Consider the following 27,681-nt stretch of genomic DNA (forward strand, 5'->3'; position numbering starts at 1 on the left):
CTGATTCTCTAAGGTGGATACGCTGTCTAGCTGTCTGTTTTTAAGCACTATTTTTGCCTCGTTACCAAGCAAAGTGTGAATGAGATTATTAACATCAAAGTGTAAATGCAGAGGAACACCATGCCTCTACTTTTTTTTTTTGGAGGGTAAATTAGACCTATTTCTGGCGCCTATGATGGCTGTGCGAGTTGCTGACTTTATAATCCCCTGACAAAAGGCTCTGCATCATATTTAAACGATTGCTTTCACGGCTGGCTCATTGTGATTTAACACACGCCCACAGTGGGATGAGGTTCAAAGTGGCAGGAGGCTGCAAAGTCTCATCTGCAGCTCCACTGACGAGCTGAGGTGACATTTGCGTCGCCCGGGTGGGCAGGTGGATCAGAGACGCTGCATGTGTCCCCTCCAATGTCTGGTAGATAGAACAGATGTGTGCACCGCTACTGTACAGGCGGCTCAAGCAGCCACGTCCGCCCCCCCCCCCTCCCTCCTCCGCCACCTCAAACCCCCCCCCCCCGGCTTCTGCCACCATCACACACTAATGGTGTATTCGCCTGACTTGTAAATAGGGCCGACTGCTCTCATCTCACTGCCTTTCGTTTCAAATATTTATCCGTGAGCCGGTGAGCTAAATCGGCTCTGACAGTGAGACTGTTATTTAAGGTCGCAGACAGGCGGCTGGCTAAGAGACAGAGAGAGAGAGGGGGAAGGAAAAAAGCGTCCATCCCCTTGCCAGTGAAATGGGATTCATTTCCATGTGTTCATATTCTGTCATGGCTACGGCTTTTTTCTCTTTACTCTGAATAGCCGCATCCGTCAGGCTACCTCTGCTCCCTCGCAAAAATGTATTAGTATCCTGGCCTCATCTCAGTAGAGAGCCAACACCGTGAGTATTACAAGTTGACAAAAAGGGGGGAAAAAAACAAACAAACAAACCAAAAAACCCAACAACAGCAACAACAAGAAAAAAAATAGTTGCTGTAAATACGCTTTTTGTGACTGCTGCAGAATTCATTTTGTGTTGACCTGAATTAATACTGTTTATTCAGATGAGCAAAAACAGCAGCGTAACAGGAAAGTGGTAACATAATTCACTCAAATTTGCTACAAACAAAACATGAATTCTTTATTTGTATACCTATATTTGTCGATGGCAACCCTACGCTGGCTGTGCTGTACTAGCCACCCTATCCCTACGTGTTGTTTGAGAATGAATTATATTTTATTTTATGCTAAAAATGAACTCAGATGACCTGAATTATGGGACACTGCTGGACATTATACTAGCCTCCATTAAACACACACAAAAATTAAGAATATGTACCGTTTAGGTAGAGCATCAGCTGGAATAATAATAAATGTAGATTTTATGGAACCACAGGGACTGCACGTCTGTGGTCTAGTAGGTGTGGGCATGCACGATAAATAAAACGGAAATCTGGCATCAGTATGAGCTGGGTGGAAAATGTATTCTGCCATTATTAATTCCTACTAATCTTTTCTCCAATAGTCAATACTTTGGTGATTACTAAGGCTTCCACCTGAAAGTCCTTTATCTACATACACGTGCTCCGCTCCTGGCTAACTGATAAGAGAACTGGATATCTGATAGGGAGTGATACTGTCACTACCATTCATATGGGTCTATGTACCTTTTCATTCAGGCATCCTATATGTGATGAAGGTCCTTTGTTGTATGACGAGCTTAAATATGTGTAAGTTGTATGAGAGTTCATGTATGTATCGTATTTGTTGCCCTAAAGAAAAGGAAATAAAGGCAGTGGCATCACTTCTTTTACTCTCTCTTATCACACCCAGTTGTCCTGGACAGTGAAAGTTAAAACTCCCATCCTAAAGTAAACACACAGCAGCTTTTGGACTTGAAGAAACCTTAAAAAGTAAAAAATACAGACTCTGTGCACATGAGTTAGCATGTCATTCATGGAAACTACTTAGAAGTTAAAGATATCAACTACTTGTTAGTGCGCAATGCCATCCATTTTATTAGAAGGATTTGAGTTGTTTTTGTTAAATACGCTAAGGAAATGAATCAAAAGGCTAAGCTGTATAAGTGCACTGATTTAACAAAACAAATGGCTGCAGTTGTCAGGTCTTCGTGTTTCATCTACTATATACTCAAAGTTTTGGAAGGTGACTGTTACTCAGCTAGGAATTACAGGGACTAGTTCTGGATGTGCTTCCTTAGCATTAGGAAGGTGGTGGTTCAGACATCTAATTATGATGAATCCTACTTTTGGAGGTATTTTGAATTAAAATCAAAGCAGACTCTAGGATACAGAAAAAAAGAGCAAAGGGATTACCTTTCCGACCTGGTGTGGGTACATGCGGGTCGCCCAAGATCAAACAGAGAATGTATTATGGACTACTGCACTTAATTTGTTACAGCATTCGCATATTCCAGACCAAGAGAAAAGGCTGGATATGAATAGACAGATAACGCCCCATGGAACACCTCGGTGAAATGATATCGCCGCCTTATCACCACAGGCGGCTTTCACTGACCTGTGTGTGAGCGTAGGTGACGCTTGAGTGCAGTATGGCTGGGGAAAGTCCGGTTGCATTCGCTGCAAATGTAGCTGCGAACTCCGGCATGGACTTCCATGTGCTGCTGCAATGCTGTCTGGGTCTGGAAGCGCTTCCCACAAAGCAGGCAAAAGATGGCCATGTCCGAGCCTGCGGAGCAAAAAACACCGCAAGTTAATTCGAGGCAAACATTATTTATTAAAAGTCATCCGACCTCACGTTTCTTGACTTGTCGCATGTCTTTTTGTGTATCCATTCTTTTGCAATTAAAGGGATGAATATGACCTTATAGGTGCTTGTGTTAAAAAAAAAACAACTTGGATCCAAGTTGTGCAGTGGTTATTTCAGGAAGAATAAAGCACTGTCACTACGGAGCTATTCAGTAGCACTTCAATGTAGATCCAGAGTGACAGCCAAAGCCAGCTTTTCTCAAACCAATCACACACGGCTGTGTATCCTTACAGTGATTAAAATACAGGATAACAACACAGGTATGATGTCGAGAACTTTAGCACATCAAATTTGAATGACGAAAAAGAAAAGAACCCAGGAAAACAAAAAACTTTTTCACAAGTGCATGTAAAAAAATACTGTATTTATAGGATTAAAGTTGCATGCAGCATTCATGTTTTAGGGTGGGTGTGTAGAAAGATAAAGATCTCCTATGCAATACTTCAATCGAATCTTGACTCCAGCGAGCACTGTGCATTTTTCTCCAGCAGAGATAAAGAGCCCACAAACACAGCAGAACACACGCACACACACACAAACACGCACACACACACCCAACTGCACGCTCCTTTGAACACACTCCCTTCACACTTTTTCAATTACCAGGCTGGGGAAAACTCTGGGGAAGGACTGAGTGTTTGGAGCTCAGTTTCTATTTCATCAGTCAATAACACATCTTTGGGGCAAAGCTGACACTAATTTAAAAATCTATGAAGAGCAGCCCGCCTCATGTTCATAACCACTGGAGGAGGAGGCGGGCCCACGACAGCCTCCACACCAGATCAATCACTGTCTCTGCTGCTCTACACGCTAAAGAACCGGGATGAAGGGAGGGAGTATATTGCTGGAGAATGATGATAGGAGGAAGGATAGAAAAGAGTTGCTGGAAAGCAGGTAAAGAGAGGAGATTTCGGTTTGTAGCAGAAGAAAGTGATGCTGAAGAGCGAAACGAGGAAAAAAAATTCTCACTTTGTTGCAAGTAGTGGAGAAAAAATAAATATTGACAAACCTTTCCCTTCTGACTTTCGGACTGTCTCTATTTCTCATTTTTTCTTGTACATGAAAGGAATCAGGCTTGTCTACAGGAGTGTAGAGTTTTCATTAACACCGTGGTGAGCACTCATGACTGAAAGCCCGAGGTACTAATCTTCCAGCCCTACATGTGATGTCAGTTATATTCATGCTCCTTGGAGGATAACTCCAAATGTGCTGCTGACCAACTTATTCCCCCCCAAACACAGGGCAGCGTTTTTGCAACCTTTTGCTTTTTAATTTTTCCAAGCATATTCATGCCACCTTGAGGATCACCCTTTGGAAATTAGCCACTTCTTAGCTCAGAACATCTATTTATCTATCTATCTATTTCCTACATCTACATCTAAACTTACATCTAAACTTGCTTGCTCTTTTTTCAATTCTGTCTTCTTGTCCTCTCTGCGTTTATCATTGAAAAGGCCACTGAAGAGGCCAATGAATGCCTATTATTGCTTTTAGAATCCCTTCAGGACATTTCAGGTACGATAATAGCTTTGACTGACAATCCAGGTTTTAGTCACTTCTCACCTTTTTCTACCTCACTCCTCCTTCTTTAGCTTGTAATCCATCTAAGGTCTGGCTAACTCAGTGATCCTCCATAAGCACAATACTTCTTCCTTTAGGCTATATCAGATCAATCACAACATTCAGAGTTGGACTGAATATGTAAAAATAAAGTTCTATTATTGAAAGAAGAAACTAACAATGGTGTAAGTGCACAAGAGGTGAAATGGGCATCAGAGAAAATGAGAGAATAGTGGACTTGGGGGTAGGGTTGGGTGGAGACTTTGGCCAAAGATCAAGAATTAGAGGGAAAAAAAAAAGGTTTTGGAATGTAAAAGGTCAGCAGACCTCTGACCTCAGGTTTAGGCCAAGGCATGGTGGAAATCTGAAACCCAGATACCAACACACACGCAGACAGACACACACAGAAAAACAAAGCAGTGGAACAAAAAAGTGGAAGCACCGCATGAAAAACACGACTTTGAAGTCAGGGCAGTTACAGTGGCGCGGCGCATTATGGTGAACAATATGCATCACCAAAGTGTGTATCAACTTTAAAAGAGCTCTGACAGTGACTGCTTTTATCAAAAGCAATACAATCTAGCTGAGAACACTGGAACAAAGATGGTTAGTACAAGCAAACCACCAGAAAGTGATGGACGTTTAAACATGCTGCTCTCTAAACACCACACAAGTAAATAATCAAAAATGACCACATATTTATGCAGTTTTTGACTTTCTGAGCCTCGAAGAGCTGCTATTAACTAATGTTTCAGGCATTTTGCCAACACTAAAGCATCTTATTACAACCCACATTTACATGTAATTGCCATCTCTATTCATTTTAAGATACAAAGCACTTTAGTGCCTGTTGTAGCTCCGACAGCAGCAAAGGAGGAAGTCCAATTATTTTTGCAGGGCGGATGTTGTGTTGGGTAGATGAACTGATAAGATTACATACACTTGTATTGCAGATCGATATTTGTTGCTTAGTTAATGCCGTTTCTTCTAACCACGACCATTCCTAGAATCCTGCATAACAACTGCATATTTACTACTGCGGGATCACGCAAGGCCCCTAGACCTTAACAAACTAATTATTTTAAGCCAAACCATGTGGTGTTTTGTGCTTAAACCTAACCAAAGGTTAGCAATGTTAGCAAACTAGCTAACGAGCACAGAAATGATTAATTTTCCTGTTAATATGTTTCTATGGATCTCATTGGAGTGTAGGAATACACCAACTACAGTAAGACTTTCTACATCCTATGTTTAATTAAATGTGGGAAAAAGTCCAACTAGTTCCAGAACTTTAATAACAGTACAAATAACATCATAGAAATAAATGGTTTGACTAACCAGCCAGTACAGAAAGTCCATCTGACACCAGTAAGTAAAAAAAGTCTTTAAGACTTTTTCCACAAACTGCACGTTACATCCCAGATCTTTCACCTATGCTGCTGAGTCTATGTACTGTAGGAAATTGCTTCCTCCTTGCTATCGTTTGCCCTCCTTGTCTGCAAAGCACAGTTTGTAGCAAAGTGCTAACATTGATTACTGTTAGATAAAATTAAGCGGTCCAAACTTCAGAACAGGGAATAATTGTGTGTTGCAGTAAAGTGAGTAAAAGGCTTGTCAGCTGCTGATAGATGAAGAGAGCAGTGGAGAGATAAAAAAGGAAGGAAAGGTGGGAGAAAGGTAGTTGACCCAGGAGGTCCATTACAGTGTAAAATTGAGTCAGCCCAAAGTGACACCTGAAAGGAGGAGCTGTGGAGCCAGAGCGGTGGAGGGTTCTTAGTCTCAGTCCTGTTTGGCTGTTTTGGAATAATTTACCTCCTTTAACCAGCCTCTCTACACTTCTCGTGCCATCTATTTATAAAGGCTTGGGCAGTTTGTGGCTGTTTGTGTGCGGGGCCGCAGCAGTGCCGGTAGTATCTTAATGGGTCTGGAGTGGCAGGGCTGCTGTTATTTAAGTGGGGGATGGACACAGGCTGGTAATGGAGAGGAATACCCCGCGATGGGAGGTGACAGTGGCCGGATGGGCAAGGAGCAGAGAAATGGCCTGTAGCTAGATGCTTGCCATTGAGGCTGGCGCTTCCAGCGGCAGGGTAACCACCCACCACTCACGCACCTATTCAGAAAAATTATCCATCTTGATTAATGGCTTCAAAAATTATCAGAAATTCTTACAGTTGTCACCTGCATAAATCTGCATAAATCAACAAGAGCCGTTATCACAGGTGAACTGAGCTGTAGTAATCTGAAGGTCGGAAGGTTGCTCGTTCTAACCCTGGCTGCTCCACTCTGTGTGGCAATGTATCCTTGGGCAAGACGCTGAACCCCTAGTTGCTCTCCAGTGTGCGTTATCTTAGTTTTAATTGTTTCAGTGTGTTGAAAACAGTGCTTGCATGAATGGGTGCAAATAGGCGAATGACACATGTTGTATAAAATACTTTCAGTGCTCGAGCAGTGAAACACTATATAAGAATCAGTCTATTTATAGGAGACTCTGGCTGGGACATTGTATGAAGTTTCCTTTTCTCCATACATTTAGCAAACCACAGGAAATCTGCTTCAGACATGTGGCCTCTACTGGAAATACTCTGGATTAGGCAAGGGTGGTTTGAGTGTTTGATACTGGACACATGGTGCTCATTCATTCTCTTCAGAGTTTGCTGCACTTGTCTCACACGTGCAGACATCACACTGACTTTGCATCAGAGGATCTGGCAGGTTAAAGGCAGTTTTAATGTCTGATCCGGATAAAAGGGACATTTGCATTCTCACAGCTCTGCAGCTCCGTTGGGTAACGTCTAGAAAAGTTCAGATCTGAAGTGCATGTATGAAAACAGCTTAAGACTGTTCCTATAATTCTAGGTTATAGGTTCCACCACGGTGGCCATTTGAATTAAATGTGGAAGTGACAGAATGCAGCACGACTGAGGACCATCAGGATCTCAGAACATTTTGAGGACTCTAAAGCTTGAAGAAATGGATTTTGATGAGTGGTAAAATGTAACTACACACCTGAAAATCTCCATGTACACCTCAAGGTGCTGCCACTCACATACTCTACATAACAGCAGCCTATGCTCCTCGATTAGAAGCTTAACAGCTACCTGGGATATTTGCAACGACTCGCAGGCGTTTTTCGAGACGAAGCATTAAAAGTCCTTATGCTGGTTTAAATCCTTTCTGAATGCACGTTTCCAGGACTGTAGCTGAGAGAGTTAAATGCGTCCTGACTGTGGCCTGCAATGCAGCGTGCTGAACAGAGGAACTGCCAGAGTTAATGAGGCAGAGAGCAGCGGGACCTCAGCACAAGGTGTTCAATCACAGGCCATTACCGCAGCCCTCAACCTCTGTTACTGCTTGCTCTTGTCAATAGCAATCTATAGCAAGCTATACTTTATCTATACAGAGGGCAGAATAGTGACTAAATGTAGGTGTCTGCATCCTAGTGCACTAGTATTAATTGGAGATGTCCCAATTTGAGGCGTAATAACAGAAACATGATCCCAAAGTCACCGCATCATGTGAAATCTGAGTTCTTTTCTGAGCTGCTGCCTTGATAAGTTACCTAAATGTGATTCATCTTGATAAGGAGCGTTCATACCTGATGTGGAAATAGAAGTTTGAAAAATGAATGCACCCAGCTGTCAAACATGAGGCTTAAATCCTGAAAGGCCAGTGAATATACCCTTGCTTTATTTACTTCGTTTACCTTCAAGTGACTTCTTTTTTGTGGCCTGGTCAAAAGGAAACCACACTATTCTCAGAAGCATTTGCTGTCTTAGATTCAGAGTCACAGATTTGAACTTTACCCCCCTTTTAGCGCCTCTGCCACATGGACAAGCGCATTTGAATAGTGACAATCAAAAATCAACCGCAAATGACTCAACCTGACTAAGCCATTGGCAGCAGTACAACCGATCGCTGACACTTCCCCGGGACGTGCTGGTTTGGTTTGTCGAACTAGACCTTTTCAGTCCGTTTCCTTACAGGAAATCAGCGGTAGGCGAATTATTCTCGGCATGTCCTGTTTAGTTGGAGTGACCATCGCAGCTGAATGTTTAGATTATTAGTACGCAAATCTCAGCGTCTTCTTTCATTTTCTTGCCTTGAACTATCGCTGCTCTACAGTACAACAGCATTCAGTCACAACAACATCCGTCCTACTGGCTGCTCTCCTATCTCCCACCATGTAACTGACAGTCTCCACAAACACCAGTCACAACATCCCCGCCTGTGCTGGCAGGACAAGGTGTGAGAAATCAAAGAAACAGCGATGTTCCTGCTGCTCTTTAGCTTTGTCAAGTGTTTGTTGTTCATCTGCAATCAGGCTTCATCGCATATCAAGCCAGAGTCTTTCTGAAAAGGTCGCAAAGCACCTTTTTACCGCCGCCTCCGTGGGGTGTCATCAGAGATATGCATCTCACAGTGAATGAATAAATAAATAAGTAAATAAACGCCTTCTTTAATTTACTTTTTTATGGACTGAAAGGAGTCTTTAAATTGATTATAAGGGATATCCTTTCCACTGTGGGCAACAGTTGCCTGTCTGTAGCACCACCACACAAAGTTTCTTCCAAAACACAACAACAAAAAAGGATAAGCAGGGAAAAAAAGCATCAGGGAAAAAGATGTAAGAATGTGCAATACTAGAAGATCTTACTGCTAACGCCAGTGGATTTCTTTACAGTGTGCGGTCCTTTCCACTGTCTCAGGGATTTCCTCATTACCACGTAACATAATCAAAAGAGTGACAGACTCTTAGCCTCATTCAGTCGTAGCCACTGAAACAAACTGTTAGACATATGCTCCTCGGTATGATAACGATCGCTCCGACAGATGCTCAAGAAAACAAATTTGTTTTTAACACTGAAGAGAAAAATGGCTGGGGTTTCTTCTGCCAACTAAATCTTCAGAAAATGTTCAGGGGATCGATATTCATGTGGAAAACTGTTTGAGAGCTTTTCATTGCATCGTGGAGAACTGTACATTTAAAGTGATTGTGCAGTAAAGCTACCACATGGTGCTAAGTAGAAGCCGAAGAACTGCCAACGCAGATGCAGAAATGGGGAAATAAGCATTCTGTTCAAGTGGTTTACATATTGTGCATTGCATCTGAATTACATCACTCTGCACACCCTTAGCAAATGATCTGTTTGTTGCATGCAAACAGTTTCAATTTGGCAAGAAAACATTCCTGGTGTAAGTTAGGACTACTTTATGAGATTTTCATCCCCTGTGGTCTGTACTACATCTCAAAGAGCTGTTTATTCGACGTGTTAAGGATTTTAGCGTTGAACCTGTTGCTGCTGGAGACATCTCATGTTTACCTCAACTTCAACAGACGCAGCTTTTCAGAATAATAACCTGTAGATGAATGCCATGTTTGATATGCGCTTTTCAATCAGAGTATCCTGTTATCCAACCAGGCGCAGCACTCCCATAAATCCTCTTTTCTCAACTCACATTATCAGTATAGTTCCTCCCTTGTGCTTCAAAACGCAGATGCATAACACGAGAAAAATAAACACAGGGGTCTGGCATCTACTGAGGCACCCTGTGTTGTAGCGCGTTTGTGTATTCGGCACGAGAAAGAAAATAAGATGGAATGTTTGCGCTTCTGCTAATTCATTTAAAACACCTCCACAGAATTATTTATTGATCAAACTGGAGGAGGCTGGAATGACTGCTGAAATGAGGCTTCAGGGGTAACAGAGAAAGGGAGCTCTACATCTGAATAAAACCCCTGGATTGAGGCAACAGATTTTAAAGTGGTTACTTCTAACCAGGCAGAGATTTCATGTTTTTAGGGGGGGTGGGTTATCCGAGGTCATGAACATACTTTGAAAAAAAACTAGATTTTCCCTCGTGCGTGGAAAAACAACCCTTTTATTAATTGAAATTAGCCTGTGGCAGTTAGTTCTGATGGACACTTCTGCTTCACCCAAGTGCAATGCCATAGCTGGTCACACAAAATCAATTTATTTAAGCCTCTAAAAACATATGGGAGAAGCAGGCTGCTAAACTAAGATCTGTCTGGACAAACCTTATTTCAGTGACTCTTAACTCGGGATTAGGAAACTGAGAGGCTGTCGATCAGCAAAAGGGTGATTAATAAAAGAGGAGGCATCGAGGCAGTCCAAAAAAAATAATCACCTCCGTCTTGACACTAGACGCAAGATGGATGGCAAAATATTATATGACAACGTTGGAAGGAAATGCTTTACATCACACCAACATTTATAATCGTAATTATACTATACATTGTTTTTATACTACGCTACCTCTAAAGAATATAAGGAAACTTGGAAAAATTACAATATAATAGCATGCAACTTAATAATTGGGAAAAATACAAAACTAGAGCTACAATAGTTTGGCACAATTGCAATTAAATACAACAAAACGACTCACTGAAGACATTATCGCACTCATACGAGCATTTCAGTAATGACACGGGACTGCCAAGGAGTCAGTTCAAAGAACCAATAACTCGCTCACATTATTCATGCAGATGAAATAAACAAGAAATCAAAGTAAAAAGGCAACCGCTATTATAAGAAGATGCAACGCCACGCAGTCAACAGACCCTGCCCCGCTGTGTTTTGTTTTGTTTCGTCCCTTCCTCCCTGTTCCATCGGGCAGTGATAATTCACGTCGGGCCCGCAGCAGCGCTGACATTGTAAGATGAACTGCTCCCAGCTAGATTAATGCCACCAGATGCCAGGCGAGATGCCATATTAATTACCCAGAGATAATGTCAGCACAACCATATGGCAGCTCAACTGCCCATTTAGTTGACAGGGAGAGGTCTTTATAGCGGTGCAAATTTCCTCATCTGCACAGCGTTCAGAGCCCCGCCATATTCTCTCTCTACTGTAGCAACTGGAGCACTTCATTACTGCTGCACATTATTGCTCAAATTTGTAGTGTTAGCTCGGTGTCTGCGGTGCGCTATGATGGACAATACATTGAGAGGGAGGCTTAATAAGTGAATGTTTTCCAGCGATCCGTTGTTACTTCATTTTAGAAACGTAGCTGTGATTAAGGTTTGCTAAATTGATAAGGTTGGTAATAATATCCATATTTTCCTCATTATGAACAAATGAAAACAGCTAACTCTGTATTGAATTTACCCTACTTCCAAGTACAAAGTGCCAATAAAGCCAGAACAGACAAATAAATGTAAAACATCTTATGCGTATATATTAAAAGATCTGTTTTGCCTTTTTTAGACACACTGGGGGAAATTCACTTGTTACTGCAGCACAAGAGACAGGAAGAAAAAGTGAATTAGAGATATGTTAGATAATGAGAGAAATAGTTACTATACTATGTACAAATACACTGCCCCACTCTGTTGTTTACTTAATTTCACTGAGCTCTAATAATCTCATTCAAATGTACTATTTACTCTGGTTTGAGCCAAAATACTACAGTGACCCAATTAAAAAAAAAGATTTACTTGTTCATTGGAAACAAATAAGCTTGTGGCTAAGAGCTGCTGTTGTGAATCTACCCTCATATAACATGGCTCTTTAAAAGTTTTCAGATCTTAACTGCACATCTCACCCACATTCAAGAAATCTCAAATTTCAAAGCCTGTTCCCTGCGTGACTGCGGTGGATATCAATTCCGAAATGTCATTAGAATACACTTGCCAGCGTGTGTTTGTTTTTTTCCTCACCACCATGCTGACTGTAAAGATCATCAACGGCACAAGCTGGGAATTAATGTCAATGTGAAGAACAGTGGCACAGCCCTTTAACATGATTTACAGTCGCACCAGCGGGCCCTTGGTGTTGTGGACGTGGGGATCATTTGCAAAGATGGACAACGGTTGCCATCCAATCCACCCGGCCCCAACCACCACCACCACCACCGGAGCACCCACCTACCCCACCCTCCAATCCCCACAAATCCGATTTAATCAGACAACTTGTGCAGTGTGGCTTGGAGTAAGAAAAAGGATAATTAGTAAACAGAGGAGCTACTCGCCAGGCTTCATTGGCATTCGCACCGGGTTACTGTGTCGCATTTAAAATGCAGTCTGATGAAGTCTACAGAATCAAACCATTTGTTACTCCTATTGAGGAGGCTTCAGGCTACTGGCAATTAAATTGGAATTAGCGCTGGGGAATGAGATACGGCAGATTCATACCAAGAAGAGGAGGGAGGGAGAGAAAAGGAAACAGAGAGAATGCTCTGTCTGGACCTGGCTCTGCTCTACAGTGGGTCAGATCTGGAAGTGATTTGCTTTCCTTTATGTTTGTTTATTTCCTGCATGACTCCAGTTATTGTTTTTTTTTATAAGTAAAACAAATATACAACCCCGACTACTTGCAATTATTAGTATTATTTTTCTTTTTTACCTGAAGCAATGAAGTGATAAATATTCCTTCAAAATTCGAGGCTGAGAAAACGAACAAAAGAGTGAAACATAATTAAGGAAATAAACATAAACCTGTTAGTGTATTTAATATCGAAGGGTTTGGACATACATGAAGTACACTGTGTTATTTTAGCAAATAAAACTCTGAGGGAGACAGACAAGAAACAAAGAGATGCCATTTGCTCTGCCACAGTTGACTGGGCACAGTGGAGCTCAGCATGGAGAGAGTGTTGGTCCACTGGCAGAGGAAAAGAAGGAGGAATAGATGGATGGATGGAGGAAAGAGCAGGAGCAGATAAATGAAGTGGAAATGAGAGGGAATGGCTCCTGTGCTACAGCTGGCCCCAGCAACTTTCAGCCAGCCTGACCATGACAACTGGCTCTCCACTCCCCTCTCCTTCAGTCAAGCAAGGGCCCATTTTCAACAGCTTGGGGTGTAAAACTAGTAAACAGCCAGCAGGGGCCAGTGAGAAGGCTCTAACTCCATATTTTAATTTCATCATATTTGATGAAAATGTGACAAATAAACCAAACAGAGAATTGGAGTCTGGGCATGGGAGCTTGTCAAGTCTTAATATTAACATTTGGGACTTTAATGTAGGTGCATGTTATGTTGGGAAGCTTTTCACAGAACAAAGAAAATATATTGTAAGACAATATTTAATGATCAGAACTCAAACATGATTAAAATAAATCAGCCAATTCTTTACTGTGTCATCTGGATCTGGATCATCACATCTGAGTAAATTGAGAAAACAACCTCTGTAAGTTTAAAACTGTTAATTTTGAATTTAAAAACAGACTTGATCTCTTTGACGGAGCTGCTTCCTATTAAATATTTGGTTACACGCCTGAGTTTTATTTCTTTTACGCTATATAGCAGTACGCAATGTTTGCTCCAGCAGCAGAGACCTGTACATGTAACGCTGTTAGCCAGTAAAGCCTTATGGACTCTGCATTAAATAGAAACACTGAACTTCATTTTTACCGCAACTCCTCGGTAATTACAAAAGTGAAATGTGCCATTAGGAGGAAAAAATAGGGAGATGATCATTATCATAGTAAAGTGTGTGTCTCCGTGTGTTTGTGCCTCTACATAAATGCACATATGCACTCAAATGTTTCAGTCTCAAGGTTAAATACAAAGATGCTGTTCAAGCGAAGTCCATTACTGCATGAAACCAATGAAAATAAATGACAGCATTCAGTAGGAGGTTCGAGTATCCCAGAGAGAAATTTGCGCAGCTCGGTCATTTGTATACTCTGTTTTCTCCACATAGAATACTCAATTGTGTGTTTACAGATGAAGTACCGCATTTGAGTGCAGCTCTATTTTTCTCTTTAACAGGAAATGGAGACATTTTCACTCTAAATATATCAGTGAGTCTGTCGGCTGATGTAAATCCCTGTCACCAAGATTAATGATCTTGAATAAGAGGAGAAAAAACATGCCACCTTCCCCCCCTTTTTAAAAAAGCACCTTAACACAATTGTCAAACGAGTATATTAAAAGAGTTCACGTTTGTACTGTAAAATGATGAATAAAAACAAAATAACTACATTTAATAGCTGATGAGAAACAAAGGCTTTATTTAGAGCTGAAGACAGAAAACAGCAGCTGCGCAGCAGTTTCGAGCAAGGAGGGAAAGGAGAGGAGGGTTAAGGAAATTCCCAGAATTATAAATTTATGAATGAACCTTATACAATGTAAAAACATTCAAATCAAATCCATATACATGGTACTCTTCAGTGTATGCTGCTGCTTTGTTTTGTTGTTGAGATCAGGGGTCTTTGGTGGTTATACTATCAGCTCCAGGACTCCTCCTTCCACTTATCCCTGAAGATGTTTTCTTTTTAAGACTATGTTTGGGCTCATTGTCATGGACTACAGAAAGATCTGAGACGGCTCGGATGTCTTCCTGATTGCGTGATGGATAAGAATACAAAAAGTCCTAAAACTTTACAGAACATGCAAACAAAGACAAAAACAGTTACCATAATGCCGTCTCATTTCCATGTGTGCCCAGTTTCTGCACACATGGAAATGCAAGGTCAACTATCCTTTCTCCTTGAACCCCTTATAACCAGTACAAACAAGTCAGTATACCCAAGCAGTCTCCACAGCCAGACTCGTTGGTGTATACCAAAACAGTGAATCCATTTACATGTATAATTAATTAAAAGAAAGCAGGAGCATTATCTGATTTCCATGAAAGATTATTTTTAGCCAGTTCTCCAGATATTAAATTAAATACAACATCACCCTCTACATGCTAAATAGAAATACAGATATTCACAGAAGATTTTCCAGCTAATAAATTAGGAATGGTGTTATTAGGTGTTCATTGTCAAGGCTGAAACATCAAAATGTAAAAATGTGAATGGAAGATGTAGCTACAGAGAGCGATCTTGGACTGAGCATCATATTTTTGGATCACATTGACATGATGTCATATAGCTTCAGTTTTTGTGTTTTTTTCGTAGATATTTATTCAATTAATGTTGGAAATATCCTGCTACAAGACTGGAAAAACTCCTTTTGGTCGCTGATTGGTGTTAAACACAATTATGTAGCACAGTGTAAATTAAACATAAGGCTTTAGAAGTTTTAGGTATTCAGTCTGTAGATGTTGATTTTTTCCCTTTACATTAATTCAGTTAAAAAAATAACTACTCATATCTTTAATTTTCTTTTTTTTCTAATTTTTTTTTTAATTTTTTGCTATCAATTGGGTTCCATATGAACAACATGTGTATTTTTTGCATTGCATATACTGTACAGTAATCCTATTTCTCAGTTTATTTACAGCTCCACAGCAAACAATCAGGTAAATGCAAACAAAGCAAGTAGCTGCTCAGATCACTGCAGCCATACAGCATCAGGGGGCTCATAAAATTAAAGGTACAGTCCATTAGGGGTGGTCTGCTTTGCAATAAGTATTTTCATAATGGCTTTCAGAGGCCACCAAAGTCTCCTTAAGCCTCCGCCAAAAGCTCACGGTGGATATAGACCTGTGCTATTGCTGCTAATTTCTTATACCCTCTTGACCATCATCACTTCCATTCTGTGTGTCTCCTAACAAGTGCTGTTATAACACAGGCTTTGTGTATGAGAGTTTTATTTCTTTTTTTCCCCTTTAAACTAACTGTTTTGTCTGTTTATTATCTAAACTTAATTAAAGGTATGAAAAGCTTTTCAATTCACAGGACATGCTCCGCTCCCCTAGAGTATAAAAGGTTCATGGGAGAGATGGACTGGTAGCGACTTACCCAACTCCATCCAAACCCTGTCAAACTCCCATCACCCCCCCACCTTTACCCCGTGTCCTGCAATGGAATCCCAAATCTCTCCTCGCCTTCCCAGGATTTATTCTTCTCACCGGCCATCTGGACAGTGGGGGCAGACAATGTAAAAGGAAAAGGGGGCTGGGTGACGGGGTTGCAAACCCACATTAGTCACAGGCTCTTAGGTTCTTCGACCCATACACACTTATACACACACAAGAAGCTGAAGCCAAATGACCCCAGCTCCCCCTTACTTTCCCCCCCCCTCACTGTGGCTGCTGACACCGTCTTTCCTGCTGGACAAAAGGCTTTTAGCACCTCACTCTACTGTCCAAACCTTAGCGCGCATACACACACACATCCTTTGCAACACATACATGCTGGACAGGATGGAGTGTTTGTTTTGTTTTCTCAGACGGCCTGGGAAGAGGGTAAAGGAAGGGAAGGGTGAAACAAAAAGAAGCAGGAATGAGAGGTATTGGAATTGGTAATAGGAGGCTATCTGATGAATGTAACACAGGGAAAACCATAGCCAAATCGCTACTGAATTATAAAGGTATTAACTACAATGGGGATGGCATGCTTCTAGGGCAGCTTAATGTAGTTAACATAGGCCTTTTGTTGTTAATAGCAGAGGATGAGTCCAGGGGTGGAGGTTTGAGAGAAAAGTCACAGTGCACTACAAGCCTCCATTGTTGGGGAGGTTCACATTAAACATACATACTGAAAGTTTTTCCTTCCGAGGAAACACAGGGAGAAGAGAGAAGGTGAAGGCTGTGCCCTTCTTGTGCTGCAAAGCAGTCATCGGCATGCCGCAAGGAAGCGGCAGGGGCCATGACATCTGAGCCATCACCAGGAATGAAAGGCACAACAATATAATGGGAAAAAATACTCGCCTGACACTCAAGTTCTTCTCAATGAGATCAAGACGCTGCAAAAAGGCTCGACAGAATCACCCAACGTGCCGTCATCGCAGCGAACTAAACAAGTCACAGAAAGTAAGCGAAAGACGGCAGCAAACACCTCAGCAGTGCACTGAAAGCTACAGATCACAAGAAATGCAACTGTGTGGCAAATTGCACACAACATGAGCAACGAGGGCACGGACAGACTGAGAAGCTGTGGAAAAACTTAACTAATGATGAGGAAACGGTAAATAGGAAAGTAACAATACTGCACCACAAAGTAATTTGTTGAGTGAGGTGGCAAAAAGAGTAATTTCATTAGATGTATTAAATGGTGTTGGGCAAGTGAATTATTCATTAGAAATTATGTAGTTCCCGGTGCGTTGTTTGTCTTAAAAACAAAAAAAACAAACAGTTTAAACACAAAAACTAATCGCTTCATTCATAAGACCCAATTCCTACGCAGCCTTTAGAAGATGATGCTCACTTATGGTGATGCATTCAAGGGAAAATTTGTGATTATAGGTATTAAAAAAGCATTCAGGTAAGCTTACAAGCATCGCATCAGAGGCTAAATTTAAAACTCTAAGCACTTTTAAATATGCATTCATTAGTTCTTTTTATGTGTCCATTTCCATCAAACAAGAGTTACATTAGCTCGAAGCGCATTTAAACTCGTTTCCCAAACAAGTGGGGAATGAACGCAATAAAGGGTAGTGGAGGCAGCTGTGACCTTGGAGCTGAACTGCAAGCGGCCGACGTGACTTTGTGGGTTGGAAGAAAAGCCTTTATTTATAGATCAGCTGTGTGTCGATCAAACTCCATCGAGGGGAAAGCGGCGGCCGTTAGAGCGAGCAGGAAAAGAGTGTGCGTGTGCGCGCCTGGGTTGCTCGGAGGGTTGCTTTTTGAAGAACTAATACAGTGGTGTGCCTCAATCTCACTTAATTCCATTTAAAGGAAATTGATTTTGAGGTTGTGGGGATGATTGGGGTGTGGGGGTGGAGGGGAAGTGCTCAGGGTACTTCTCTCTTTCTATTACAATTGTGATGAAGTCATGGGCTTGTTGCATTTATTTGCAATTCTTGTGGTGGTACTACATACAGTAGTGTGCTGTTGTTCTATGATATACAGTAATAAGGGGGTTAAAAAAAAGAGATGAAACTTTAATGATCCCTGTGGGGGGAAGTGGCTCACTGCAGCAACAAGTAGCAAGGGGGGGAAAGAAAAGGAATATAAATATTAAAACAGAATATAAATAAGGATTACAGCTGAATGGGGTTATGCAGCATGTGAATACACACCATTGTTATTATCAACACTGAAACATGCTTGAAGACCACGGGAGAAAGACTGAATGTAAGATTTCTTGCTGCAGAACAGCCACCACTCCAGCGGCATGGAAACATACATCTGCTAAAATTCTTCCTAGTTATGTTTCCAAGGTGTTTTTATATTTATTTTTTAGAGATTTGGAGTTTGGATCAGCATCTGTGATATTTTTTTAGATAATATTTTAACCTCCTAGGACCTGGCGTCCACATATGTGGACATCACATTTTGGGTTGTCTAGATCAAAATACTAAATTTTGCTCTACAAGGGCCTGATATCCACTTAAGAGGAAATTAAACTGCCACTGTTCTATCAAAATTTAAAGCGAATGTCCTCTTATGTGGATCTCATTCTTCTCAGAAACAAAAATCAGATTAAAATAAATAAATAAATAAATCACGTAATTCTTTGTTTTTACATTCATCAGGTCCAAATCAGCACAAATAGCAAAGAGAAATAAAAAATGCATGCCATCAAAGAGTTCGGGACTTAGGCGGTTAAATTAAACTGGAGGAATTCATCTTTAGGCAGCAAATTAAACTTGTTTATAACTATTTTTATACATTTTGTTTTAAATCTAAAAGTTAATCAGATTCAATTAAAATTCCAACACTTGAACTTTTAGAAGCAGAACATTGTCAACCAGAGCATCAACACAGGGTTTTTAACACAGGACTTGACCAGTTTTTGTTTTCAGCAGTCCTAAATATTAACAAATGAACTCTAAGACGATTGGAAACTTATTATTTATTCACATTTAAGTGAATTGGATGATGATAAGAAAAGGAAAAGTTTGAATAAATATTGATCAGTTTTTGCTTTAATGGTTTTAGAAAATTTTGTATCATTATGATAACCTATATTTTATTCATTAGAGTGAATTGCATTGAAAAAGAAGCAGGCTGTTAGCACACTGTGCATATTGAATAACATACCACTAAACCATATTTAAAAAATTTATAAAGTTACTGCCTAAACTCTATAATTCATCCAGTGTGAAATCTGAACTACTGAAAAAGCAGAGAAAAGAAAAAAACCCAGATATCCAAATATTAATACATGCTCATCTGCTCTTCACACGAAGCCAATATTTAATTTTTGTATGACAGAGGAGGATAGGGGGGAAAAAGATGACAGTCCAGCTACACATCTAAATTGTGGCTTTGATTTAATTCCTATCTTCATCTTTTTTTGCACCAGGGAACTTCACTTATCACAATATCAATGAGCAGCTTGTAGATTTAGTCACTGTGCAGCGTGCATTGCTCAGGCAGATGAGAGCAGAGGAGGTTCATGTTTTGCACATTTGTATGGATGAATCAAAGGCAGACGAGGAACTCGGCGAGGCTCAAAAGCTTCGCAGACAGAAAGAGACAGGAACGAAAACAAGTGTATTCAGTGCCAGGACTGTTAACAACCACCTGTATGAGCCCACCTGTGGTTTCTAAAATAGCTCGCACAAAGAGCCTGATACCCCGGAGGATTGAAAACTAATCCTAAAATGATCTTCCAAAGAAAGAAGAAAGAAAATACAACTTTGCAGTGACACAGATTTGTAATTCTTACAGTCATGTGCATTGATTGTATACTGCTGAAAATTCATACATTAATCCAAAACACTGCAAAATTCCGTGGAGCTATGCTGAATACACTCACTCATGATGATCGAATTGGGATTCACTGAAGGCAGAAATGAAATCATTACTAAAAGACCATCATCTTAAGCCCCCATCTCTGGAGAGAAGTGTGAAGCCTGCTGCCCCAGATTGCCTAAAAATGCAGATAAGAAACGATCCTGCTCCAGAAATTGGTCCTGCAGGACTATTACATTGGAGAGATTAGTGGAAGATAATCATATAATGGCGATGATAGCGCCGATCGCAACAAAACGGCCCCATAAAGTCACCTCTGAATAAAGAACAGGCGATACAGATGAGTGGGAATAAAACAGCAAAGTGCTAGTGCTGGGGTAGCATGTGCGAGACATCTGTCTGCAGGGCTCGGTGCTGCCTATGGCCAGCAGGGGGAGCTCCATCTTTCTACATATGCACACGCTGCTTCACAAGGCAGAGCCAGAGCAACAGGGAAGGGGAGAAGTCCTCACATGACCTTCTAGTTCACAGGAGTTTGCCTTCAGAGAAAAAGCCTCTTATATGGTATATGGTAAGACTTAACAGCCTCAGTGTCTACTGCTGAGACACTTAATGACTGAGAATGGAGATTAGAAGGTAGTTTAGAGGGTCAGGTGTTACTTACGTAGCACTTGGGAGGGCGGGGGGTTCACAGAGGGTATACCGTCTTTGATTCATATGGATACATTTATCTACAAATAGAAACCTTGATGACTTTGGGTTCTGCTACTTCTTACCACTTCAACTTCAACTCTGCTGAAGACTCCGTGAAATGTTTGCATGTTTGTGCCTAAAAAATGCTAGATTAACTGAAGCCACTGGAGTGTTATATAGATATTTTTCCTTTTCCACTGCATATATATATATTGACGAAATGGCCCTTTTGTGGTAGTTGATTTTAAAAAGTGAGACATACATCTACACTTTACAATGAAGTGCATAATAAAATAAAAATAATTTTTGTTTTTGTCTGATGATTCAAACATTTTAATGGATTTTGCAAGAATTCTAAGTACACAAATCCCTTTCAGAATGTTTTAAGAGTCACAGTTTAGCGTTTGGAGAGGATCTGTTATCACGTCTTCTGCTGGTGAAGCGTGTCACGACTAGATTACAGTCTGACTCATGACGAGAAAGTTGAATATATAGGAAATGTGGCCTTCATTAACTCTAAAGGGAGTTCATTTAGGAAATCCTGCACAAGGAAAGATCCTAAAGGTAAGAACAAGTAACAATACACCCTAACGGGATTATAAAAAAGAAGGGGGAAAAGGGCACTTGGGCATACCTGGAAACACCTGGAAGAAGAAAAATTTGTTTGCGTGTTTGTTTAAATTAGGCTAACACTACCCGCAGAACAAAGCGACGTAAAAAAGTTGGAAATTCAGAAAGCACAACATGCAGCTTGTTGACATCTTCCTCCTCTCCCCACTTTGCATCTGCTCTGTCATCTCTATCTTTAGCTCTTCCTCTACCTCTATGTCTCTAGGCCATATTTCTCCGTTGTCGGAGAATAGGAAATTATAGTGCGGTGTGGGAAGGAGAGACCACTAGCTCTCTGACCCAGACTTGTTGCTATAAATCCACGCTTTTTAGTGTGTGTGTGTGTTGGGTAAAGGTGCGGGGGTCTCCCACCTTGACCCCACCATTTCCTCAGTGTATCTGGCCTGCGAACTAGCTGACAGACACACTCAACAGCAACACACACCAGACGCAAACACAGCCTCCGCTCACACACTTGGGTGGGCAGGAGAGAAAACATGCAGTGGCTACAAACAGAGACGGCCTTTTTGCCTGGATGCATGTGAAAGTGGAATACCAGCGCAGCCACAATGAGTTTTGCAACAAAGAGTTTGTCCGCGGAGCAAACACACGCTCAGATTTCTGATCATGCGTTGTTGACAGGAAAAGTTACGTTTTCAAACTGGTTCATGAGACCATTTCTCTGGCCGGGCATAATTTTTGTTATCTGGCTCCCCAGGACAATTTTAACATCAAACAGAGTAACTGGAGAACTTAAGAAAAACAGCTCGGCATCCCTATTGTCCTGTTTTCATCACATTTTACCAGAATGTTGGAAGAAGTAAATAAAAGAGAATGTTAGATGCGTGCAAAGAGACCTTTGTTTGCAGCAAAACGGCAGAAAGAAGAAACTCAAAACTAACATATACAGTGGAAGAGCCTCTTTGGCCACCACACAAACTCCAGTTCCTCCTGATTTTCCTCCTCCTGATGGATGACGACCACGCTTAGTAAAGTAACACATTTCCTATATGTTCAACTTTCTCATCATGAGTCAGACTGTAATCTAATCAAGACATGCTTTGCCAGTAGAAGATGTGATCAACTCTAAATTTAGACACAGGGACTTTATTTCTATATATTGAATAGGCAAGGTTAGCAACGTTTGCGAATGGCTGTTGTGGACCAATTTAAGGGCTCCAACAAATTAAATTCCTCTCCATTATAGTTCAATACTTGTACCTTACTTTGACAAAATATGTTGCAGCCATACCAATTTCTCAGTCTCATTTCTTTCGGCCCTCATAGTAAGAGATCAATATTATTTCTCTCAGAGTAAGATTGAAAGTGAGTTCTTTGAGATCAAATAAAAGGTTCCTAACATTTGCTTGAATGAAGATGTAAATATGTCTAGAAAAACATCCTGCATGTACTAATTGGACTCTAAGCACAAGCTTTGGTATTGAATTGTGGAATTCAAATGAAATGCAGGACTGAGTCAAAGAGCTGCACATTGGGACGGTAGAAAGACGGACTTTCTAGTCCCCGCCCCACCCTCTTTTTCCTTCTCTCCTACCCTGTTTAAGATTCCTGGCCTTTCACCTGACCTCGGGCCTTAGCTAGAGGGGTGGGGGAGCTGGTTGCTTGTGGTGGTGGAGGTTAAAGTGTAATCCTGGTCCTGTGACCACAAAGGCTTGGCCCCTGAGGGCCAAGGACCAGCCACATTTTCCGAATTGCAGCGTTATCCCTCAGCAAAACCTTCGGACTGACTGCATATCAAAGGATTATATATTGCAGCGGTCTTCTCTGCTCTGGTGTGTAAAGAATGCCGCACAGCCCAAACTTTTATTCCGCTTTCCCTCCCAATCAAGCACTCCAAATCAGTCAGTTATGCTTTTAGATTCTGGTTTGGCTCTTGATTGTGTGGGGGTGAAGATTGTACAATACAGCTTAAACTTTGAGTCTAGTTTGAGAGCTTGTCAAAAGCGCCAGAGACAGCAGGAAAAAAAACAGAGGTTTTTTGTCATTGTATCAATGCCTCAGTCCAACCAATTTCACAACAATCTATTAACAAGAGTAATTGCCACATAGCATCATTACAACTAACACATATTTTAGACCATTCAGATGCTGATATCTAGCTGCTAGTGTACTGCTAATTGCTTGCTTAAGTAATCCATTAAAGAGTGTTCCAACAACAGCTTGTATGCGCCATTATCATTAGTTTTATTCTCAGGAAACCTTAACAAACCATTTTTAACAGCGCCGTGGCTTGGCCCTGAGCGCCTCTTTGCATTTAAACCTAAAGAATTTGCTTTTTTTTTTTAAAGAGCAACTTCAGAAGATAGAGAGAAGTGAAGCGAAAGAGAGAAAAGGTTTAATTGACGCTTCCCCCATTTTCCCAGGGTGAAGATGAGAGGGAGGAGGGATGGGGGAGAAAAGAGGAGGGGGTGATGTGACACTGCTCTCCCGGTATTGCGACTGTACAAAAGGAAGCAGATTTGCAGAAGAGATGACCTCTAACCTCTAAAGCTGCAGAAAGGGTCCTTGGTGGCCCCAGCACCACCCAATCAATCAACTCCTAGAGCCCGTTGGTCAGCTGGACTGTAAGAGGACACCGCAGTCGGACCAGCGGACCAACCCTTAAGCATTCCTAGGTGGAATTTTTTTTCCTTTTTTTTGTTAAGGGAGGGGGATTCAGAAATGAATGTTTAGCTGGTCAAGATATTTTCTTTAAAAAAAACCCCAAAAGGGCTTATTTCAGCTTATCCAAGTTTTCAACGTTATCCTGCCAAATTTAATTTTACTGTGAGAAATGTGGTTATGAGTAATTATTTGTCTGCAGTAAACAAGTGCCAAAAGAAACTGAACCTCTTCACCGCAGTGGCCTACAAATAAAGCTCTTCATTTAGTCTTTACTGATTTTCATTTTTTTCAAATTATGAAAGCACTCAAAGCATCTGGAAACAGACTTCCACGAGATTTTATCCTTTCAGGGATCAGATAGTTCTCGAATTTTCCACTGCTGTTTACGCTGAAAACGTCTCCTATTGACAAACGCTCAGAATATGCTTTGCCAATGAAAAAGGATTTCAAAAATGAAGAGAATTTCAAATAAGTAAAAAATAAATAAATTAAACCAACAACAAATAGCTGCAAAAAAGAAACACACACAATAAATGATGGAGAAATTACACCGATGTTTTAAAATAACATTTCTCTACACATTTTCTTATTCCTTCTAAATTCCACTCATTTTATTCTCGATAAATGCTGATACTTTTTGGTATTTGAACATGACCGCAAAGATTAGCTGAATATTTTCTTTAGCAAAACAAAAAAAGCCAAGGTGGACTTATGTCTTATTTATCAATTGGCTTTTTTTGTGTGTAATTAAAGCAAAAACTACAAAGTGAAATTTCATCAAACTTTGTTGATTATGTGCAAAGCAAGACCTGCTTCAGTTCTGCTGTGACTGGATTTGAAATTTGAAATGGAACACTGGCCTTGACTAAAGAAGCGTTCTTTAAGTGTCCCTCAAGACTACAGTAAATGCACTCAAGTCCAACAGGCTTTACAAAATAGACCTATAGTGTAAATATAATATTATGTGATAGCCTCTTTATCTCGTTTACCTCACATAAAATACTGGATTCAATTTTAAGTGTATTACTGTTAAACTTTTTTCATGCTGTGCTGAGCATTCTTTAAAGGTTTCGCTCGAGTTTTGAAAATACAGATTTTCATTATTATTATTATTAATCCGTTCATAATGGAAACCAGGTAATGCATTTATTTAATGTTTACTGCAATTTTTAGAGGTTTCAGTATGAGACTGAATTTAAAAAAACAAACAGATTTGAACAAAACTAATTGCACTTTTACTACACATGTCATCAGTACACTATAAAACAAATGTTTCTCCAGTGAAATGACACTGTTGCTACAAACGTTAGTCAAGGTCAGGGAATATTATATTGAATTGAGCTTTTCTTTTCAATAAATAAATACACAATTAAATCTTAAATTAAATTTCAATAGAACATTTAAATATTAGAAGCAAAAGAACAGGAATGAAGCAAATAAAATAAGGAAAGGGCCACATGGTGATCACAGACACCAGTTACTGGTAACAGGGTTAATTTGTTCTTAATACTTTTAAATAAGGCATACCTTTGTATTTCATTTTAACATGTATATTAATGGAATACAGCTTCTTTGCCCACTGTCGCCTCCTGCAAGATTATGATAGTGTTGCTGATAAGTAATGACATCGAGATTTACTGTTCACTCTGTGCTGATTGCATGTCAAGGCAAACATCATCATTCCATTCCAAAAACTAAAATAAGGAAGGCTAAAACCCTTTTTTTTAAGTGTACTATATAATACAATACTTGGCTGTATGTTAGCTGTCTCTCTTTGCTAGTCAGTATAAAGTGAGTGGGTGTGTATAAAAGGGTGTGAATGTTTCCAAGTCATGTGAATTTTTCTTGACAGGGATTGTTTAGCAGCTATTTGTATCATGTTATATTTGTAAATTAGTTGGAAATGACACGTTTAACAGCTGATCTACAGTGTTAACTTGTTTGGTTCATGCATTCACACGGTGGGAAACCCACTTCACAATAACTAATCATCCACTCTGTTGCTGGCAGTAAAGATTATAAGTCATAAAAAGCAGCAGAGATTATGGAGGTCAAATTACAGCTTTTGTTACTGAAAACAAGATGAACATACTGGCAGAATAGCAACTGATGCACATCCAATAATATGAATAAATAAAGTCTGTTTGTATAGCGCGTATCAAAACCTGCATTGCAAAGTGCCTCCCGGAAATTATAAAAATCTATTTACACATCAATTAAAATAGGCCGTATAAGACTCAACTGCATCATCAAACTACTAAGATCAAAGCATTCCAGGTGCAGGAGATGTGTAATGTGTAGCAAGAATGTTGTAAGGTGCAAGGTGAACTGCTGGTTCTCTTTTATCGTGGCAACTTTGCAAGGACTCATTGTTACTATGAGCAAAGAATCCAAGAAGTTAAACAATAAAGTTTACTCCACTTCTTCTCTGCATCGGTGTACAAATTAACTCTTATACGATGCCCTTTTTAATTTTTCACCCACTCAAAGAGCTTATCTAGCGTACTCTGTTAGGTTTTTCTTTTCTTTTTTTCTCTCTTTTGCAGCTGGTTGCAAAGGCCTGACTTGGTGCCATCTATCAAAACAATCTGCTCTCAGAGGGAAACCTGCTATTAAGTGATAAGAGTCTGCCCTCAGTGGGGTGTAATGGGTCCCACTTGAGTTCCTTTTTGGAGTATTGTCCTAGCTGGCCACCATCAAGACAATCCCAACCCAGTCACTGCTCTCCGTTTTACTACTAACTGTCTTAAAGTATGGTAGTTGCCCCATACTCACATATGGCCTGAACGTCACCCAGAACAGCTGAGATGAAGTTATCCTTCATTTCCTGCAGCCACCACACTAAAGTCTGTTTTTATACAGATTAATTCTCTTATTTACATATCCATATCAGCTTATGTTGGTGAAATATATTATCATGTGGGCACTGTTTTAGCCTACAGTGTGTGTGAGATTTTTTTCTTAAAGCAAAAACATAGTTTGTAATTTTGATGTGTTTTTTATATTAATAAAACCACACAGTAAAGAATGGTTTGAATTGATTTAAATAATTCAAAGAGTAAGATTTTAGTAATTTAATATACTTATAATGACAATAATACCTGCCTGTGAAAGTAAAACAAAAAGTACTACTTAAAAAGTATTAACAAAGACTTCCACCACAGGTCCTCAAAGCTGTTCTTGCAATGGTGAATAGGTTAGAAGTTTTTACCTTACATGTATCACTTCACCACTTCATTACATTCTCTCAAAGAAATAGTTTTTGTTTCATATATTTTGAAAATTATTGTCTTCGGAGGTGCAAAGGAGGTATTATTTACTTATGTTGTGATTTGTGCCCAATACCAGAAATATTGCAAAAGGTTGGTTTCATTGTTTAATTTTCACTGCACATTAGTGTGAGGTAATGTGTGGGTTGTAGTTTTTTACAGATGGGGCTATTTCTTTTTTCACTTTGCAAGTCAGAAAATTCAATCATCAACAGGAATTTAAAAAATAAAAATAATATATTTTTTCACTACATTTAAAAGAAAAAGTTGTAGTAAATTAAGCTCTGAATGATATATGAAATATTCCCTTTGAAAAAAAAACATAAAAAGGAACAAAACTAGAAAGACTGTTGAGTTCAAGTCCAGGTTTTTGGAAGAAAAGACTAATTCCTGAAAAGAATGTAAAATGACATATTTTCTGGGAACATAATAGTTATTAATACAAATATTTAACTTGAAATATTACCAAAAATTCAGCGTGACAAGTTTTTTTAAGCAAAATCTAATTAAATACATTTTAATTAGTGAAATGTATAGAAATAAAAAACAAATGTGCTTTCTTTCGACAGGTCGATGAAATCTAATGAAATCCTGGGGTTTACTCTGAGTAACAGCAAGAGTTTATGGGATACGTTGGGAAACTGTGTGTTTGTAC

The 27,681-nt window shown here is 40.0% G+C and overlaps 1 protein-coding gene across 1 annotated transcript in view; it reads right to left on the reverse strand.

The window, feature by feature from the left end:
- The window catches only part of LOC113030806 (zinc finger and BTB domain-containing protein 16-A), a 50,330-nt gene that overhangs the window by 11,737 nt on the left and 10,912 nt on the right, over positions 1 to 27,681 (reverse strand). Inside the window, exon 2 of the mRNA XM_026182526.1 lies at positions 2,524 to 2,694. Coding sequence (XP_026038311.1) covers positions 2,524 to 2,686 — 163 coding nt within the window. The 5' untranslated portion in view covers positions 2,687 to 2,694. The remainder of the gene's footprint in view (positions 1 to 2,523; positions 2,695 to 27,681) is intronic.

Source organism: Astatotilapia calliptera, chromosome 10 (assembly GCF_900246225.1).
Source record: "Astatotilapia calliptera chromosome 10, fAstCal1.2, whole genome shotgun sequence".
NCBI classification, from domain to species: domain Eukaryota; kingdom Metazoa; phylum Chordata; class Actinopteri; order Cichliformes; family Cichlidae; genus Astatotilapia; species Astatotilapia calliptera.